The sequence below is a fragment of the Electrophorus electricus genome, chromosome 6 (assembly GCF_013358815.1).
Source record: "Electrophorus electricus isolate fEleEle1 chromosome 6, fEleEle1.pri, whole genome shotgun sequence".
In the NCBI taxonomy this organism is placed as follows: Eukaryota; Metazoa; Chordata; class Actinopteri; order Gymnotiformes; family Gymnotidae; genus Electrophorus; species Electrophorus electricus.
In genome coordinates this window covers 14,198,095-14,216,649 of record NC_049540.1, presented here as the reverse complement: position 1 = coordinate 14,216,649, position 18,555 = coordinate 14,198,095, and the positions used below count along the sequence as shown (strand labels likewise).

Sequence of the window (18,555 nt, the reverse complement as noted above, 5' to 3'; positions counted from 1 at the left end):
CCAGATAAAATTTTTATTGGTTTAAGCAGAGCTTGAGTGACGAGAGACTTAGTAGTACAGTAGTACAGGTAGTCTCTCTCTGTCTTCTCATTTAGTGCCTTGTTTGGATTTAGTGTGTAGAACGGTATAGAATGGAGTAGTATGGTGATTTACCACTGAGAACCAGGCAGGTGATGGCCAAGGCAATAAAAGAGACACTGTAAGAGTAGTAAGAGAGACACTGACTGTAAGACAATGGAAGAGAAAAGTGCTTTAGTCTTGTAAACAGTGTTTTTCTTTTTATAATTTTATTTATTTTATTCCATGCATGAAATCTGTAAAATAGCATATATAATACATCTCACACAAAACAATTCCCCAAAACAACTAAACTACAGCTCTATGGTGTTTCTTAATGAAATTAAATATTGTATTGGTATTGTTATCAGACAACATTCAAATGCAAGATATCAGTATCAGATCGGTACCAGAAAACAGGTATTGCGCCATCTTAGTGCTAAGGGTCCCATGCTCTGCACATTCTGTGATTGTGTTGGATCAGGACTGGGATTGGGAAGCCCTGGGCCATAGGCTTATATTTGCAAAGCATACTATGTGCAATATATAGTTAGGTTTTGGATTTGTACACCATATGTGTTACATAGTCAGGTTTTGTAATTGTACACTGAGTCATGTGTTTGCACATAGCAAGGCATTTACAATATATGTGCTGTTTGATAGGTTTTACCATTAAATGAGTGTCATAGACCCTAATGTAGAACTTCAGTGACTTGAATCTGAAGTTCATTAAATAAATTTAAAATGCCGTTGTGCTGCAATTTTTTTATTTGATATTTTCCATTCATGTGAAACTGACTTAAACAGAACTGAATTGCATTTAAAGCCTTAAAGACACAGTCACATGAAATTCACATAGGTCTAGTTCAACATCAAAATGTAATTAAAAAAAAAAATGTATATAGCGCTTTTTACAACAGATGTTTTCACAAAGCAGCTTTACAAATGTCCAAGTCCAAGCCTCCAGTGAGCAAGCCAAGGGAGAGAGTGGCAAGAAAAGACTCCCTAGAGCATGGTGTGCATGTGTCCGAAACCCATCCCTCAAGAGAACATCCGTTAAGGGAAACAGAGAAGTAGTTGGCTGGGGTGGAGGTGTGGTGGGCTACAGCAGGGGACATCAGGGGTGGTGGGAGTAGCCATGGCAGCTGAGACGGGTTTAGGCTCAGTAACATTATGGCATCAGGAGTAGGTGTACCTCAGCATAAACTCAGAATAGTTTATTAGGCATGTCCAGGTAGGAGGGTGTGTAAATTAAGGAACTATAATGTGCAAAGATGGACTCCGGCAGATCTAGCAATGACAGCACAGCTAAAAGAATAGAGCGAGAAGGAAACACTGGCATGAAGGCACCCTGGAACATCAGCACTCTGCCACTCTCAGTCAACAAAGTTACAAAAGCAAGGGGAAGTGACAGCATCATAACATCCCAGGCTCTGCTCCCTGCAGTAGATTTTCTTATTCTTGGTACTAGTAAAGAGCCTGCTCCCTTTGAACTAAGAGGATGTAGTGGGTCAAAATGCACTAGGAGTTCGCTAAGACCATTCACTGCTTTGTAGGTCATTAGAAGTATTTTATTATCAATTTTAGTGGGAGCAAATGTAAAGTAGCTAATATATGAGTGATGTGATCAAATTTTCTAGTTCTAGTAAGAACTCTGGCTGCTGTATTTTGAACTAGCTGGTACAGCCAGATAGTAAGGCATTACAGTAGCCCAATCTTGATAAATGCATGAACTAGCTTTTCTGCATCATGTGAGGAGAGCATGTTCCTAATCTTTGAAATGTTCCTAAGGTGGAGAAAGGTGGTGCAAGAGGACCTAGCTCTCTGTGGGCATAATAGGAGCACCTCTGTTTTGTCAGGATTAAGTGAGAGAAAGTTTCTCATCATTCAGTGTCTGATGACCTTTATGCATTTGTCAATAATACGAAGCTGATATATGTCCTCTGGTTTGGCTGAGTGGAAACTAGCAGTGGAAACTAGCACTAGTGTTTACATATAATGTCACCTAGAGGTAGCATATATAAAGAAAAAAGCAAAGGCCCTAGAACAGAGCCTTGTGGGACACCGTAGCTAACCTTGTATGCTGAGAAGTCTCCATATATGTTAACAAACTAGTAGTGACCAGCCAGATAAGATTTAAACCAGAAAAGGGCTATTCCCCTAATCCCAACAACATTTTCAAGTCTATCTAGTAAAATGTTGTGATCTATAGTGTCAAATGTTGCACTCAGATCACGCAATATAAGCAAAGAAACATAACCCTGTTTAGAAGCCAACAACAGGTTATTAACGACTTTAATTAGTGCTGTTTTCGTACTTGAGATCGGCCTGTAGTTTGACAGTTGACATGGGTCGAGGTTAGATTTTTTTTATAAGTGGTCTGATTACTGCAAATTTGAATGATTTAGGAATGTAGCCAAGGTTCAAGGAGGAGTGTATTAAATTTAGTAAAGGTTCAGTTACTTCAGGTAGGATTTCAGTGAATCTAGTAAGCAAGTGGAGGATTTTGAGTGCGAGATCAGAGATGTAAATTCTGGCTTTTGGATCGTTGTGTAAAGAATTCTAGAGTCATTTTTAGTTAGGTTGTTCTGATCTCTAAGTAGCTGCCTGATGGCATGTTAATAATCTTAATGTTATCTCTAATGTGCTTAATTTTCTCATTTTAAAAAATCATGAACTCACTACTACTGTGTGATGTAATCTGAGCATTGGTGTCAGTTTTATTCCTAGGGAGAGGTGCAATTGTACTAAAATGAAATCTAGGATTATTTTTGTTGTTTTCTATTAGGGTCGAGAGATAAGTTGTTCGAGTAGTAATAACTGCTTTTCTATGCACGAGAAGGCTCTCCTTCCATGAAAGCTGGAAGGCTACAAGCTTAGTGTGTCACCATTTGCATTCTATTTTTTACTTACATTTACTTTACTTACATTCTTAAATTGAGCAATATCATTGAATGTGCATCAGAATACTGATTCTAAGCATTGAGTTATTTGACCATGGGGTTTGAGGGTACCCTAGTTGCAAATGATAAATCTGGGAGATTCGCAATGAATCTTGATGCAGTGTCTGACATGATCTTGTATCTATCTGGTGTGGTAGTGAGGTGAAGTTACCACATTGTGGCTCATATATAGTTCAAATGAAATGAGGCAATTGCCTGAGATGGCATCCAAATGGGGTAGTACATTATATTGCCAAAATTATTCGCTCATTTGCCTTCGCACGCATATGAACTTGAGTGACATTCCAACCTTAATCAATAGGGTTTAATATGATGTCAGCCCACCCTTTGCAGCTATAACAGCTTCAACTCTTATGGGAAGGCTTTCCACGAGGTTAGGAGTGTGTTTATGGGAATTTTTGACTACTGTTCCAGAGGAACAATAGGAATTTTTTAATACTGTTCCATTTGTGAAGTTAGACACTGATGTTGGACGAGAAGGCCTGGCTCGCAGTCTCCGCTCAAATTCATCCCATAGGTGTTGTATTGGGTTGAGGTCAGGACTCTGTGCAGGCCACTCAAGTTCTTCCACATGAAACTCGCTCATCCATGCTCATCCACCTTGCTTTGTGCACTAGTGCACAGTCATGTTGGAACACTAAGGGGCCATCCCCAAACTGTTCCCATAAAGTTGGGAGCAGGAAATTGTACAAAATCTCTTCATATACTGAAACATTAACAGTTCCTTTCATTGGAACTAAGGGGTCGAGCCCAACTCCTGAAAAATAACCCCACACCATAATCCCCCTCCACTAAACTTTACACTTGGACAATGCAGTCACACAAGTACTGTTCTCCTGGCAACCACTGCTCGGCCATGGAAACCCATTCCATGAAGCTCTCTACGCACTGTTCTTGAGCTAATCTGAAGGCCACATGAAGTTTGGAGGCCTATAGTGATTGACTCTGCAGAAAGTTGGTGAACTCAGCATCCACTGATCCCTTTCTGTCATTTTACATGGTCTACCACTTCGTGGCTATGTTGCTATTGTACCCAGTCATTTCCACTTTATTATAATACCAGTACCATTTGACTGTGGAATATTTAATAGCGAGGAAATTTCACGACTGGACTTGTTGCACAGGTGGCATCCTATTATGGTACCTTGCTGGAATTCCTGAGAATGACCCATTTCACAAATGTTTGTAGAAGTAGTCTGCATGCCTATGTGCTTGGTTTATATATCTGTGGCCATGGAAGTGATTGGAACACCTTAAGTCTTGGAACACCTTATTTGGATAGGTTAGTTTGGGAATATAGTGTATAACTACATTCTCTATGTCTACACCGTATGTCAGTACTAAGTTACACCAGAGTGTGTGGGTTTTCTTATACATTGGGTGAAACCAATTGATTCTAATATAGAACTAAAAGCTGATCTCAGAGAGTCTTGGGCACTATTAAAGTGAATATTGAAATCACCAACAATAATGGCTCTCTCCATTAGAGTGACTAGATTAGAGAGGAAATCTGCAAATTCGTTAATAAATTCTGAATAGGGTCCTGGTGGTCTGTAGATGAGAATTAGTGGAAGAGGTGGGGTGGGTTTCTTATCACTTGTTACATCATTAATGCTAAACATGTTTTATATTAAAAATAATTTCAAAGGACTCAAAATCATAACCATAAATCTGATTTATGCCTAATGTAGTATAAATGTATTAATGACTCCAGTATAAATGACTGCAATGCCGCCTCCATGGCCAGTTAGACGAGGGTGGTGTACATAGCTGTAGCCAGAAGGACATGCTTCGTATAAAGTGTTGTACTCATTTGGCTTGATCCAGGTTTCTGTTAGACAGAGTACATTAAATCTATGTTAGGATTTCACTTATCACAAGTGTTTAGATGTTAGGGATCTAACATTTAGTAAGCCCAGCATTAGATAAAAGGTGCAGGCAGTGTTCTGTGAATCATTTACTTTAATACTATTAGGTTATTAAGACATGTTTTCTGTATTTCTGCTTAGCTTGGGGAACAGACACAGTTAAAATGATGAACCTCAGGTGACGTTACGTAGCAACCAGCAGATAGTTGGTTTAGCCTCTTTGCTGCCTGGCCTCCGCTCTGCATTGCCATGGATTAATTAGCTCTGTCATGAGACTATAGTTTATGTTACAGGAAAGGAGAGCAGCACCCTCCCTAGTAGGATGGATACCATTCCACCCTAAAAGGCCAGGCTTGCCCTTGAATGTGTTCCAATTATCTATTAACCCCACATTGTTTTGTGAGTGCCAGTTGGACATCCAGCAGGTCAGGGAAGATAACCGGCTGTACATTATATCGCGGCACCACATTGGGATGGGACTAGAGCATACAGCATCAGAGACTCCTATGCTAATTGACACACCTCTTCAATATTATTTGCATAACGAAAGCCTACAAATTCTATTGGCACAGAATTTTTTCCATATACAAACCACTCAAAAGTTAAAACTAAATTGTGAATTATAGGGCTGGCCCTTGAGATTCTGCAGTAATAACTTCCATTTACATTCTATTCTATTTACATCTGTGCAGGGAGTTTCAATTTTAAATTTTTTCTTTTTTTTTCCACAGCTTCACTAGTGTGGTGTCTCAAGGAGCGTCCGATATTAGAGAGAGCAATGTTGTCTCCCCTAGTCAGTTGTGCTCTTTCCAACTAACAAAATAAAGCAGCTTCTTTGGTGATACCAAGGACAACTCGATTTAAAAAAAGAGAAACAAACAACCTGTTGTACTTGTGTGCCAAGGTATATAATATTCAATCATTTATCATTCATAAGACTATTACAGACCACACAATGTAGAAACTTTGGGTATGCTAAGGAGGTAAAGCTATGCTGTTGGCTACTAGTGTTTTGCTTGTATTAAATTGACAAAGGAGTAATTTTATGCATTCCACTATCAGTTTGTATCTTTTTTGCTTGCTAGTGCTAAACACTGCTGATAGTGGGTCAAGAGCCCACAGAGCATATGGGTGGAAAAACTGGAACTCGGTTAACCAGCTTGAGAAGGTGATCATCATACATTCCCGTAAATGCTCTGCGAATGTCCAAAGTCTCTTGCTCATGCAGTTTTACTGCCTCGTGCCTCCATGGCCTCAGTCCTGAGCTCACTGCGATTTTTTTTCACCACTTTGTCTTCCAAAGGCTGAGATCAGTGTGTGCTTGATCTAGTCTATCCCCATTTTCTACCAGTGTCACTGAAACTAAAAAAGTACATTTCCCTCTTAATATTATTAGGCTGAGAAACTGGATAATATAGTTTTTAAATGATGACTAGAACCCATTGAGTTTTGCAAATCAAACCTCAAGAAATCCTGCTTTAACCTTCAGAAAATACATACATGCAAATTATTTTAGACATTCTTGATAGGAATCACATGACCACATGCAGCAGCACGACTGGTCTTCAATCTTCTTAAGTTCACACATTACTCCACTGCTGCGCTCCCTTCATTGGCTCCCTGTAGCTGCACGCATCAGATTTAAAACCTTGATGCTTGCCTACAAAGCCAAAAATGGACCAGCCCCTTTATACATGAGGTCAATGGTCAAAGCCCGATCCATACCTCAAGTACGGCTCGGCTTGAAATACCTTGCTTCAGGTCTCATGGACGACAAGCATCGAGACTATTTTCTGTCCTGGCTCCCAGATGGTGGAATGAACTCCCACTTGTTGTCCAGACAGCAGAGTCCCTCGCAGTCTTCAAACGCAGACTGAAGACCCATCTATTTGCAGAATATTTAAAGGACAACTGACACTGCTCCCATATTGACTGACTAAACTAGTACTTATTGTACGGTAATGTTTATGTTGTTTAACAAACTCTAGCACTTATTGTTTATAGATGTATTTTGCACGTCTAGGTATCAGCATTCATCCCCGTATTCTACAGTATTCTGGTTCATTGGTATGTTTGATTCTAACCTACTGTACTGTACTTGGATATATTCTATGGGTAAATGACAAAGCACTTTTGTAAGTCACTCTGGATAAGAGAGTCTGCTAAATGCTGTAAATGTAAATGTAAATGTAAGTGACCAACTCAAACTTTTTTTATAATTGAAGTTCTCTGTACTCTGGCACAAGTCCAAAATGAACAGTTCTATTAACAAATCTACTATCACTCAAATGTCCATTTTGATTTGTGGGATCCCTTAAAATACAGTGTGAAGAAGCAAACACCAGGATAGCTAACCTTGGAATTATGTTGATAATACCTTGATGGACGTTCCTGTGTTTGTACAAAGGATTCAGAACTACATGCTTTGTACAAACACAGGAACTTACAATCATGAATCAGTTCATCTCACAGAATGTTAAATTTCAGAGATATTGTAAAAAAAAATGCACTACTTATTGGAAATGGTACGTTAAGTGAAATGGTATTTAAGTGTTCACTAGAAATGTTTCCCAAACTTTTATGTATGTTTTAATATATGCTATAGGACATATAAGCTATTCTGCTCCATTAAAAACATATTGGTCCTAGTGCCTCGTGAACTTGGGTCTGCATCCAGCACTCTCATTTAGGAGGCAAAGTGACACAGTGGCTTGCGTTGTGTTGAAAATCGAAGGACGTCTGTGATGTTTATCTCAACAACAATAACAAATGTGAGAAAGTTGCTGGGAATGTGGTGGTCTCAGAAGTTCATCTATTCAATTCTTCAAGCCCAAAGTCCACACTATATAATTCAGGCTGAGAAATACTATAATAATAAAAAAGAGCAGTTGATACTTAACATCTAAGCCTAGATGGAGATGGAGATAATCTGGTTTGTTAAGGTGTCCTCCTCAAACACATTTCGGACGAATACAGTGGTGGAGTGTGAGCTAGTCAATCAGAAGCTCATCAACACATGGTAAAAAGAGTGGTGATGGTCAGGTCACTGTCTAAAGTATTGTGGCTATGGAGTGTCTGTAGTCCTGGGGCTGAGCTTGTCTCTGGTCTAGTGTGGTCAGGCTCAGGCAGTGGTTGAATTTGTTCCTCTTATATAAATGTGGAGTCAAGGGCACTGCCATCATGAGCATTACGAGCTCGTGCCTCAAACAGCTGCTTAATGAGAGCACACTTCTCCTGCTCTAGCTGGGTAATACGCTCACTCTTCTCAGTCACCTCCTGAGAGGATAGAAAGAACAAAAGCAAGAGACAGAATGAGTGAGTGAGAATGAGTGAATAAGAGAGAGATTAACTCATGATAAAACATAATACCTAAACATAATACCTTCCTAATAGTTAGTCCTACACTCACTACCCTATCATTCTGCTCTTCCTCATTCCTTTGATATCTCACAGGACCTTGTTGCCTGGGTGAGACTAAGTTGACAAATTGCTCATAAAACTGCTTAATACACAGGTAAAAAAGTGATATTATATGGCAGAAGTTGAAATCTTAATGGGCTTTACCTGTGTGAGAAGATGGTTTTGGTCCTTCAGTCGCTGAATGGCCTGCGGAGGGGCTTGGACAACCTGGCCACTGAGGGAGATGGAAGAGGCCTGGGTGCCAGAAGAGCAGAAGGACTGGCAAGAAGAATGACAAAGACACAGCTAGCTTAGTTCAAACTCCTGGACACATGGAGTGTCCTGCATTTACAATGGATCGCATTGCCAGAAAGAGGTAAAAGAACCGAAGGCTTGAAAGGATGATGTTTGAAAAGAAAAGGAAGAACAAAAATTATGTTGTAGGAGCTTGCTCAGGTTTTTGTTATAAGCTTGAAAAATACAATCTTCTTCAAACTGAAAACTGAAAAGTAAGACAACTATTCATTCCTCACGTTAAGAAGAGGTCCATTATGGCATAATCATGCAGAAAGACAGAGAGACTGAAGAGGAGCTTCTTCCCACAGGCCATTCGGGCCCTGAATCAGGGAAACTGATAAACTGTGGGGACCACCACCACCATGTAACATAATAACTGTATAACTGTGCATATATATATATATATATATATATTTAAAAAAAAAAAAAAAAAAAAAAAAAAATATATATATATATATATATATATATATATATATATATATATATATATATTCAATTACCTTGTAACACAACAACTGTAAATATGTTATTCTACAAAATGGATCTGTACATTCTGTAGATTGTGTACATATATACACAACCATATACATTGTACATTGTGTATATAATCATAATATACATATATTGTACATACACATATATAGAATATCTATATTTCTCTATGCACCCCTGTTTTTTTCCTGTTTGGACAGAGCACTCTCAACCATTTCACTGCGAGTTATACTGTGTATGACTATGTATGTAACGAATAAACCAAACTTGAAACTTGAAACTTGAAACTTGAAAGGGCTTCCTCATGAGTAACATAAGTCATGAATATTAGAGATAATGATGTAACAGACTAACCATTCCAGAGCAGGATATGAGATCATTAAGGCAGCGACTGACTTCTTGTAGTTTGGGCAGGAGGACATTTAGGTGACCAGATTCTGTCATAAAATCCTACTGACACAAGAAAAACACAAATAAACCCTGGGGGATACAATCTATAGATATCTCACCAAAATCTGTCATCAAAACATTATACATTGGCCACAATAATACAACAATACTTACACATTGTAGCTCACTGTAACTGATCAATCTCTCAGTTTAGTGTTTTGTCCATATCCTATAGCCCTCTGAAACAACCAGTGATGCTACAAAATCTGTGTATGTGTGTGCGTACGTGTGTGTGTGCGCGTGTGTGTGTGTGTGTGGTGTGTACTACATACGGAACAGTGGCTGGTCTGTCCAACCAGCCTCTGTCTCTCAGTGACATTGTGGATTTGGTTCTGGTACCACTCTCTGGCCCTTTCCACCACATCCAGGCCAGCAAGCAGTGAGTCCTTCTCTTGCTCAAGCTCCTTCATCTGCTTAAGCTGCAGAGGAAGCACAGCACAACGTTAGGGTTGCACTGACTGAAACCTTTCAGAGATCTGGTATGGATGTGATAGCTGAAGCCTGCATGATCAAAGAATTCAAAGCAAAAGCCTTTATTATGGCAAAGTAATGGAGAGCTTGACTGTGATTCATTTTGGAGGCTAATAATCAAGCACACCATACACTCTGAAGCCCCACCTAGGAGCTGATCAGCTAACACAGCGTGAAATAAATATCTGAACACTTAAGCTACAAATCATAAGGTATATGACACACATGGAAACTATCTGGGTGGATGATACTCATGGGAACTAGAGAAATTAAAACTCTTTGGTTTTGCAAGTAAAACGTCACAACATCTGCTGCTACATAGTGCAGTTCAGTGCTTGTGAAAGAGAACAAAGGCCTTGGAAAATGTTGCCTAAAATGAGCAGGCCAAGCTAACTATTCACAAAGTTCACACTGTGAGCTTTGTGTTGCTGACACTGGTTGGAGTAACAAGGGTGAATCTGGCTCTCTCGTGTAAATGCATACTAAACACAGTTCCCTTTTAAGAAGCCAAGTCCTCATTTGAATGGGTGTCCTAGGGAGAGACAGAGAGAGAGGGGGAGAGAGATAGAGAGACAGACAGAAAGAGATAGAGAGAAAAAAATGGAAAGAGAAAGGGAAATAAATTGCAGCTGCTTTTCTAGCTGGAATGAAGCACATGGTCCAACATATCCAGCTACATGTTTGTGTGTTGGGCCAGTAAGAGGGTAAATCCTCTTTGTAAAGGGAACAGGGGTGGGGGTGGTGTGGTACCACAGAAAACAGTGCAGCCCATACATGGAGTTAAAGTGACAGACAAAGACAGACAATGACAGCGCCTCACAAAGAGCACTAGTCCTGAAACAACACTGACTCTGCACAGCAAGTCAGTCTGGGAAACAGCCCTTTAGCACTTGTTTACATTGAGAGAGTACTACAGCCTGTAGGGCATACCATAAAGCCATTCCCTATGAAAGGCCTATTTAGCCTGGACTAAACTTTTGGATGGATTGCACATGGCCTGTCAGTTGCGAGTGTGCACAAGGGCAGACAGCTGGTCGAGCTCTTGTTAGAGTGCAACCAGTGATACTCTTCTTCAGTCCTGACTAAGCAATAACCATCAACTACAACACAACAGCACAGCCTGGCCCGTATTCTGCTTCATACATGTTAAATATTAACATGTCAAATATTAACATACCTCATAGCTGTGGATCTAACCATAGGCCATTCCATAGCCTCCAGAACATGAAAGTAACCATGACTGCCCACCACTGTACTGAATCCACTTGATATACTGTTCTACCCTTCGGCTCTTCTATGCTGGAGCCCAATATCCTGCATTCCTTTGCTCCGGTGGAGATCTCACTCACCCAGAGGAAGAAGTGCACGGCCTTGCTGGAGTACAGGCTGCTGCTCAGGGGGATGAAGACAGTAGTGTATGCTGCCCAGACGGCACTCCATGCAGGGTCAGTCAGCACCAGTGGCTCCCCAGCTTCCAGGCCCCGGCGCCCAAGCCAGTTCATCACCATGAGGGAGGGGCAGAGGAGAGAGAGGGGAAGGAGGAGGCGGGAGCAACGGAGCTAAGGTGGGCGGGGTCTGTTGCAGAGAGAGGCAACGGCAGGAGACGCGAGAGCGGTGCGGAAGCAGAGAGGATGAGAGAGAGAGAGACAGACAGACAGACAGACAGACAGACAGACAGACAGATAGATAGATAGATAGATAGATAGATAGAGAGAGGCGTAGGAAAGAGAGAGAGGGAGAAAGAGGGTAATGGGTATGGGGAGAATGTGAGCGCGTTATGAGAGTTGGGAGAGGTGGCGCCGACAGGACAAGGGCAGAGGTACTGGGGGGGAGAAGGGGGCGGGGCCGAGCTGGGGTATAGAGGGGAGGAGTGGGTAGCAGCCATGAAGAGCACAGGGCACAGGCCAGGTAGCCCATACGATTTCAAGCGATTTCACAGGCCAGTTTTAACAGGAGACTGGGCCATCAAGCTAACATCCAGAAATTACAGTGACAACATGTTGAATTTTGAAATTGTTAACAAAGAGAACCTGACCAAAACCAGATCCTTGCTAATGCTCTTGTTACAGAAATGAACAGCATTCAACATCTGTTGTAAAAAGCCCTATATGAATGAATTCAAAAACTGCACTACACAGCCGCGATGTCGACCGCGGACCAGAAAAAACCCAGAAAGAAAAGAAAGAATGGACAAAAGAAAGATCCCTGTGCTGAAAGATCCAACTGGTGCTGGAGCAAACAATTTTGCTACAACTCTGGGATATCATCATTATAATGACTGCAGCTCAGGGGGCAGTGGTAGCTCAGTTACTGGAATAGTAATCAGAAGGTTGCCAGTACAATCCCCACCACTGCCAAGTTGCCACTGGGGGGCCCCTGAGCAAGACCCTTAACCCTCAATTGCTCAAGTTGTACTCAGTCATAATTGTAAGTCACTTTGAATTAAATTGTCAGATAAATGCCATAAATGTATTTCACACAGAGAATTTTATTTTACGACTGTGGTCTTAGTATGAAACCGCAGTTTCTATATTTTTACACATGCCAAATTTGGAATTCATATGTAAACCTTCATAGAAGCTGATTTTGTGTGAATTAGCTGAACAGGCTCTTAGCTCTACATCTTATGTAGAATCTTAGCTCTACATCCTGCTCTCTTCAGGATGCTCACACAAATGAGCACACAAAACTATACACTGCAGTGCTGGAGTGGGTAATCCGGAGAATGGGATGCAGGATTGTTGTTTCTGTAGGATTCCAGTGACAAAAACAAATGCCCAGTGACAAAATTCTAAATAAATTAACAACAGTTCGACAGAAAAGCCCAGAATCACAAGCTAACAGAAAACCAAGTGCAGACATGGACCCTAGTAGTTTTCATTACTTTGCTTGTCAGTCACAGAGTTTTGACATGTTTTTCAGTGGTAATGCTCAATAAGCACCACATTGTAATCAACCAAGTTGCAGAGAGCAGTGCACAGCTTGTTCATGTTTTAAGATAGGATCTCTTCGGCTGTCAAGATATAGTAGGTTATTTTGGAGTTCTTTTCTTGGGTATTCATCACCCATTTACTTTATTTTGGGCTTTTAGACTGTTTATCTTATGCAGTATGATTGGAAATGTTTTAAGGGCTACAATAATATGGTATGAAAATACTGTACAATTGTTTGCACAAAAAATAACTCTTGACTATGATCAATATATAAATAATTAAAATAAGATCATTAAAAAAGTTAAAAGCGTCAGTTTTTCATTGCTGTTGCCCTGAGTTCTGCTGTCTAAAGTGGACATTCTATACATGTACAAACAGTATTCTATGGAATATTCTTACTTTTTATTAAAATTACATTCAGAATTGCTGCACACAAGTAACATGTAATATGATGACTAGCTAGGTTTAGGAACACAGTGGGTTTTATGGGAAATAAGAAAAATTAATTTTCACTTAATTAGTTTAAAATGAAATGTATTTTACATTTTCCGCATAATGACATTCACAATGTTTGCTGTTTGTTCAGAGTTTGACACATAGCAGTTCATGTAGCATATGGGTTTGCTCCATGCACAACTCAACAACAATGTCTAAGAACAATCTTTGCAACAGAATTGAAAACTAAAACCTTTGCTTGCTATTAAGCTCTGTCAGACAGTAGCCTGGGGTCTTTTGGAAGAAACATATTTTTAAGACAGATCAGTTGTTTTGCGTTAGCGGATCAAATAGCACCAAGTTGGGATTTAATGTCAGTCAATAGCTTGGCAAGGTGGGATTTAACGTCAGTCAAGCGCATTTCCCATCACTCATTTGATCATCACTAAACAGGTTCCCTCCACCCTTAAAGTGGAACTGTGTGATCTTCACATATCTGAGCTAAATTCAAGAATGGAAAACAATGAGGTGTGGATCAGCATGCACGCATTTTGGTTTCGTACCATTTCATAGTCCACACCATTAGTGATGGTGTGTCGACGCTGCTCTTCCCGGCTCCTCCCGTGCTGCCTGGATCCTGCGTACCCTGTGGTGGTCTCGCTCTGAGAGCGAGGGAATCCAGCACGCCCACCTTGAGGACCTGAAAAACAAACAAACAAAGGAAGAAAGAAAGAAATAAAAAGGCTGATCATTTATTTTTATTTTTTTATTCTTTTATCAATCCATTTTTTACACTTGTTATATCACTTGTAGCCACAAGAGGGAGCTTATTTTGATTTGCTTCAGGCCCCACAGATTAAAAATTCTGCAACATAATTAGTCAATCAGTCATATCTTTAAGCTCTTCTTTTGATTAACATTTAATTAGCTGAATTTAGAGTTCAAAGGCCAATGTCAAGCAAAGTATGCAGGCTGGGGCATGTCATCCATAAGCCTCATCACCAGGATCATTTGGAAGGTGCTGCAATCTCAAGAGAATCAGTGCACATCCAGGTTGATAAAAAAAATTACAGTATATCATTTCAACCAGTAGGGAGTGGAAGAAAGAACAGCTGTTTACTCTAGAGCAGAGGGGGGGAAAGAGTGATCATCACAGGCTGCCCAGAGGAATCTGCCCAGAGGTGTGGGAGGTCTGACACTGGAATTTTCCACGCTTCACGGCTACTATGAAAGATTGCAGCGTCCTATCTCGTGTGCTCAAGCTGGACTGAGATGGCTATGGAAGTGGCATGTGAACACTCCTCTTAGCAAATTTTTAGATTACAATGAGTAAGGTATAAGAGACTAAATTTCTCCCAAAGTTCAATATGTTGTGCAGACGTTTACTGTCCTTTAAGGTATCATTGATGTTATTGTTTTTAATAAATTAAATACAATAAATAAATAAATGATTAACTTGTTTGAGAATGAATCATCACAATTATGTTATTTGGCAGATAGTATTATCCAGAGCAACTTAAATGTATGTATCAGTGTGACAATGTTTGTGTTGCCTTTGAATCAAAACCATCACTTTGGTGTTGTTAGAACCTTTCTCTAACAGGTCTACCAGGTGAGCTACCAGAGGACATCATTAATCAACTCAATTCAAATGTATATGCGTAAGGTGTTTTACAACATGTGTTGTTACAAAGCAGCTTTACAAAAATCATATATAGAGAAAGTTCAGTCCCAGGTCCATAATCAGCATGCCAAAGTGATTCCCTGGGAACATGAGGAAGAAACCATGTACCCTCAACTGGTCAGAAAACTAAAACACACTAAATAAAGTTGTTTTTGCTTTTCGTTTTAACTTGCTATACAAATGATAAGAGCTGCTTTTAAGACTTAATCCATATCACTGCAACAATATTCCTATAAATCTGCTCCAGCACTACCTAGGCTGCTCACCAATCTATGGGTAGACAGCACCTCAATCCTGGGAAAACTTGTAACAGGATACATTACACATACCAACAGTGCAAATGCTAATCTTTACTGACAAATGGCCTAGCCTGTGGGAGTTCTGGGCGTGAGAGACTATTCAGATGGAACACCTACAAGTGATCCTCCACTTGAAAACAACAACAAAAGGTTTAATGTCTGCTCTAAGACATAGTGTAATTTTTGGGGGTGTTTGTCAGGTTTTCCTGGTAATTTCACAATGGAACATGTCTATACAGGACACGCAATAACAAGCTCTACTGCCTGTCCCTATTCAAATAACTGCCCAACCTTGTTTAATCTGTTTAAGTAATATTCTGATTAAAGTGTACCAGTATGCAATGTGTGTGCATGTGTATGTATTGGGGTGTGGGTTAGGGTAGGATGAGGGGGACTTTCAGGGAGTAGACTGGTGACAAAGTGCACATTAACCATTACGGCTGATTTGTCCATCCAGGCGCACAGTAGACATACACTAACCATATATACTCATCGTTTTTTACCACACTGAGAACTTATTCATGGATACAATAGTGTTTCAACACAAGTTTCCCTACTATCGCCAGCCGCCCTTGCTGGCCAGCTAGCGTGGCCACACTGATCTCTGATCAGACCTACTTTGGACCGTAGTTCCCAGCAAATGTGAGGATGGTTTGTTTCCCATGGCAGGCACTTGTGGAAGTGTGTGTGAGCGTGTGTGTGTGTGGGTAGTGGGGGTGTGACTCCCACCAGCCTCCCTATCCACCGGTCTGTGTGCGATGTAAGAGCCAGGACTCGCCATGGCTGGGCACTAGCTTCTGGCCATGTCACACTTATTACTCCAGACATCTGTTGTGGACAGCAAGAGCAGCGATTAAATCTGAGTTTTATTCAAGTAAATGTAGCTTGAGTGAACATTGGCTGATCAATCTTGCAGCCTGTTCTCATCCGGAACGTGAATTCCTGAGTCTCCAGGGCAACAGCGGGTCTGGAGCTTAAGCGTGTTTTCTCCGATCTCTTGTGATAATTGTTTTCAGACCTTCCCAGCATTCTAGCCATGATCTATATCTCTGTGCATGGGAAAGGTAAAAGACTTCAATGTGGCATGCTCCCTTAGACCAGTGCTCCTTATTAAGGGCTTAGCAACTAATGGGTAAACTAATATCTTTTAGGCATGTGTTCAGAACGACGTCAATGCAGCCCAAGTTTGGAATGCTGGAGTGTTCCGAAGATATAGTGCTCGTCACGCAGACACATGATCACCACATTTCAAACATTCACAAAATGAACATCATTCTCTACCACAGGTCTCATGAATGTCACATACACAAATAATCAAATCACCTGAAGAATTCATACACTGTGTTTTAACCTTCGAGAGATATAATGGACAGACTGACATCTTGGTTGCATAGTTAGTCATGCTGCATGAAGGCACTGGAAGAGATTTACAACGGGATACCGTTGCCATGTCTAATACTGTCATCTCAGATGAGAGCACTATTAGCATACCTGGTGTCTTGCTTAATGCAAATTCATGGCAACCTTTTATAGTTCTCTTATAACTAAAGGGTTGCAAGTGTTAAAGGAAGGGCACAAAAGCAACCTAATTGATGACTCAATTTCAGACATCATTGCACACCCTCATTTCATTAGTGACAAACATAATACATAATGTTGGTATAAATTAGTTGGTCTTTCATCTTAAATTGATAGATAACGGCACTGATAGGGGAACAATTTTGCCCGTTTATTTTGTAATAATTAGGATGAGGAGTAAAATAGATGCTGGTCTCAGATCAGAGTAAAGGACAGAATGCTACTCAAAGTACAGACAACGAGGACTTTTCAGCAGCAGTGAAGATCTGACCTAAAGCTTTATTCTGTTACTAAAGATCATTAAATGTATATTAGTGACAATATACAAAACAGTTTTTGATGTGAAAGTATCTGACAATAAGGGATAAATCTAGGACAACTGAGGTCAGTGAAGGTGGAACTGCAAAGTGTATTGCAATTGGCTGGGTGATGCTTTATTTGTCTCCATGTATCTGACCAATAAACTGGGTCCCAGCAGGACTGGAAAGTGAATTACAATCGGAGTCTTGGTATTTATATAAATGTAAATTCAAGACATTTACGCATGCATTTTTGTGAGAACCGTTGTGAGCAAATAACTTACTTGGCTGTTGGACATGCAAAGTCTCAAGTGGAAGTGATTCGATTGACCGGACCCTATTCGGCTGACACGCCTTTTTTGCAACACGAACGGAATCTGATCTATAAGCACCTCGCTCGGGAATAATTTGAGCGCGTTCCAGACTTCTCTCAGTTCTTTCATATCCACTGCCGCTGTATCTTTGGGCAGTACTCGCAAGGGTACCGTAATTCGAGGAGTCGCTTGTTGAGTGTTTACATGAGGTAGTGTATACAGAACTGGTGTCCTCGTGGTGCCGTGACCGGCTCTGTAAACATGACGCATGGCTGTGATGCAGATTAGCTCCATTGCTTGGCCCGAGCGGCCGAACATGACCCTCATACGGCCGTACACCCGTTGCACTGCCGCCGGTTTTATCCGAGTGTATTTGCTGAGGTTGTGGTTTCGGTCCGTTTGTAAAGGAGTGTTTATTATTTGAGCAATACGATTTGGTGCCGTTTTCGGGATTTAACATCGAGTACCGGAGTCCTGCAACGAAGCGCTCGAAAGTCAGGCAACCATGAGGTGGGGTCACCCGCCTTAGACACTCAAGTACAGAGCCAGGTAAATCCTGAGTTTCCGAGCCCTGCCACCGACTTTCAATCTCCGAAATGTGCACATATCCTCGCCTCTCGTCGTCTAGAATATCGAATAAAGTCCGTAAGCTATGTAAAAAAGCCTTTGGCAAAGCTTCTGTGGACAGTTCTGTTTCCTTTGGCTGCATGTTCGTTATTTTTAAACCACTTTGTCTACTTTGGACGCCCTCCTTTTTGACACTAGTCCCGTAAATTAGCCGTTTCCAGTTAGGATCCGATGCGACCAAAGCCATTAAGTTATAAATGGTTCAGACAAGTGATTTTATAATCCAAAACGCTGCAAAACCAAATAGTTGAAAACCGAAGAACAGGAAAAACCCAGTGCCGGTGTCCTGATCCTTCGAGTCCGACTCAATCAAAAGTATCCTTTAGATACAATGTCATCTGCTTTCCCCGTTGTTACCATTACCCCCCAACAAATCCCTCACAAGTTTC

At 40.7% G+C, this 18,555-nt stretch overlaps 1 protein-coding gene across 1 annotated transcript; it reads right to left on the bottom strand.

Moving 5' to 3' along the window:
* Nucleotides 1-7,086: 7,086 nt before the first annotated feature.
* sapcd2 (suppressor APC domain containing 2) lies at nt 7,087-18,537 on the bottom strand. The gene is made up of 6 exons (XM_027027106.2): nt 17,510-18,537; nt 13,929-14,065; nt 9,799-9,945; nt 9,431-9,526; nt 8,453-8,566; nt 7,087-8,164 (listed from the first exon to the last, which is right to left on the bottom strand). The coding sequence occupies exons 1-6, from the start codon at nt 18,351-18,353 to the stop codon at nt 8,036-8,038; spliced, it is 1,467 nt and encodes a 488-aa protein (XP_026882907.2). The 5' UTR covers nt 18,354-18,537; the 3' UTR covers nt 7,087-8,035.
* Nucleotides 18,538-18,555: the final 18 nt, after the last annotated feature.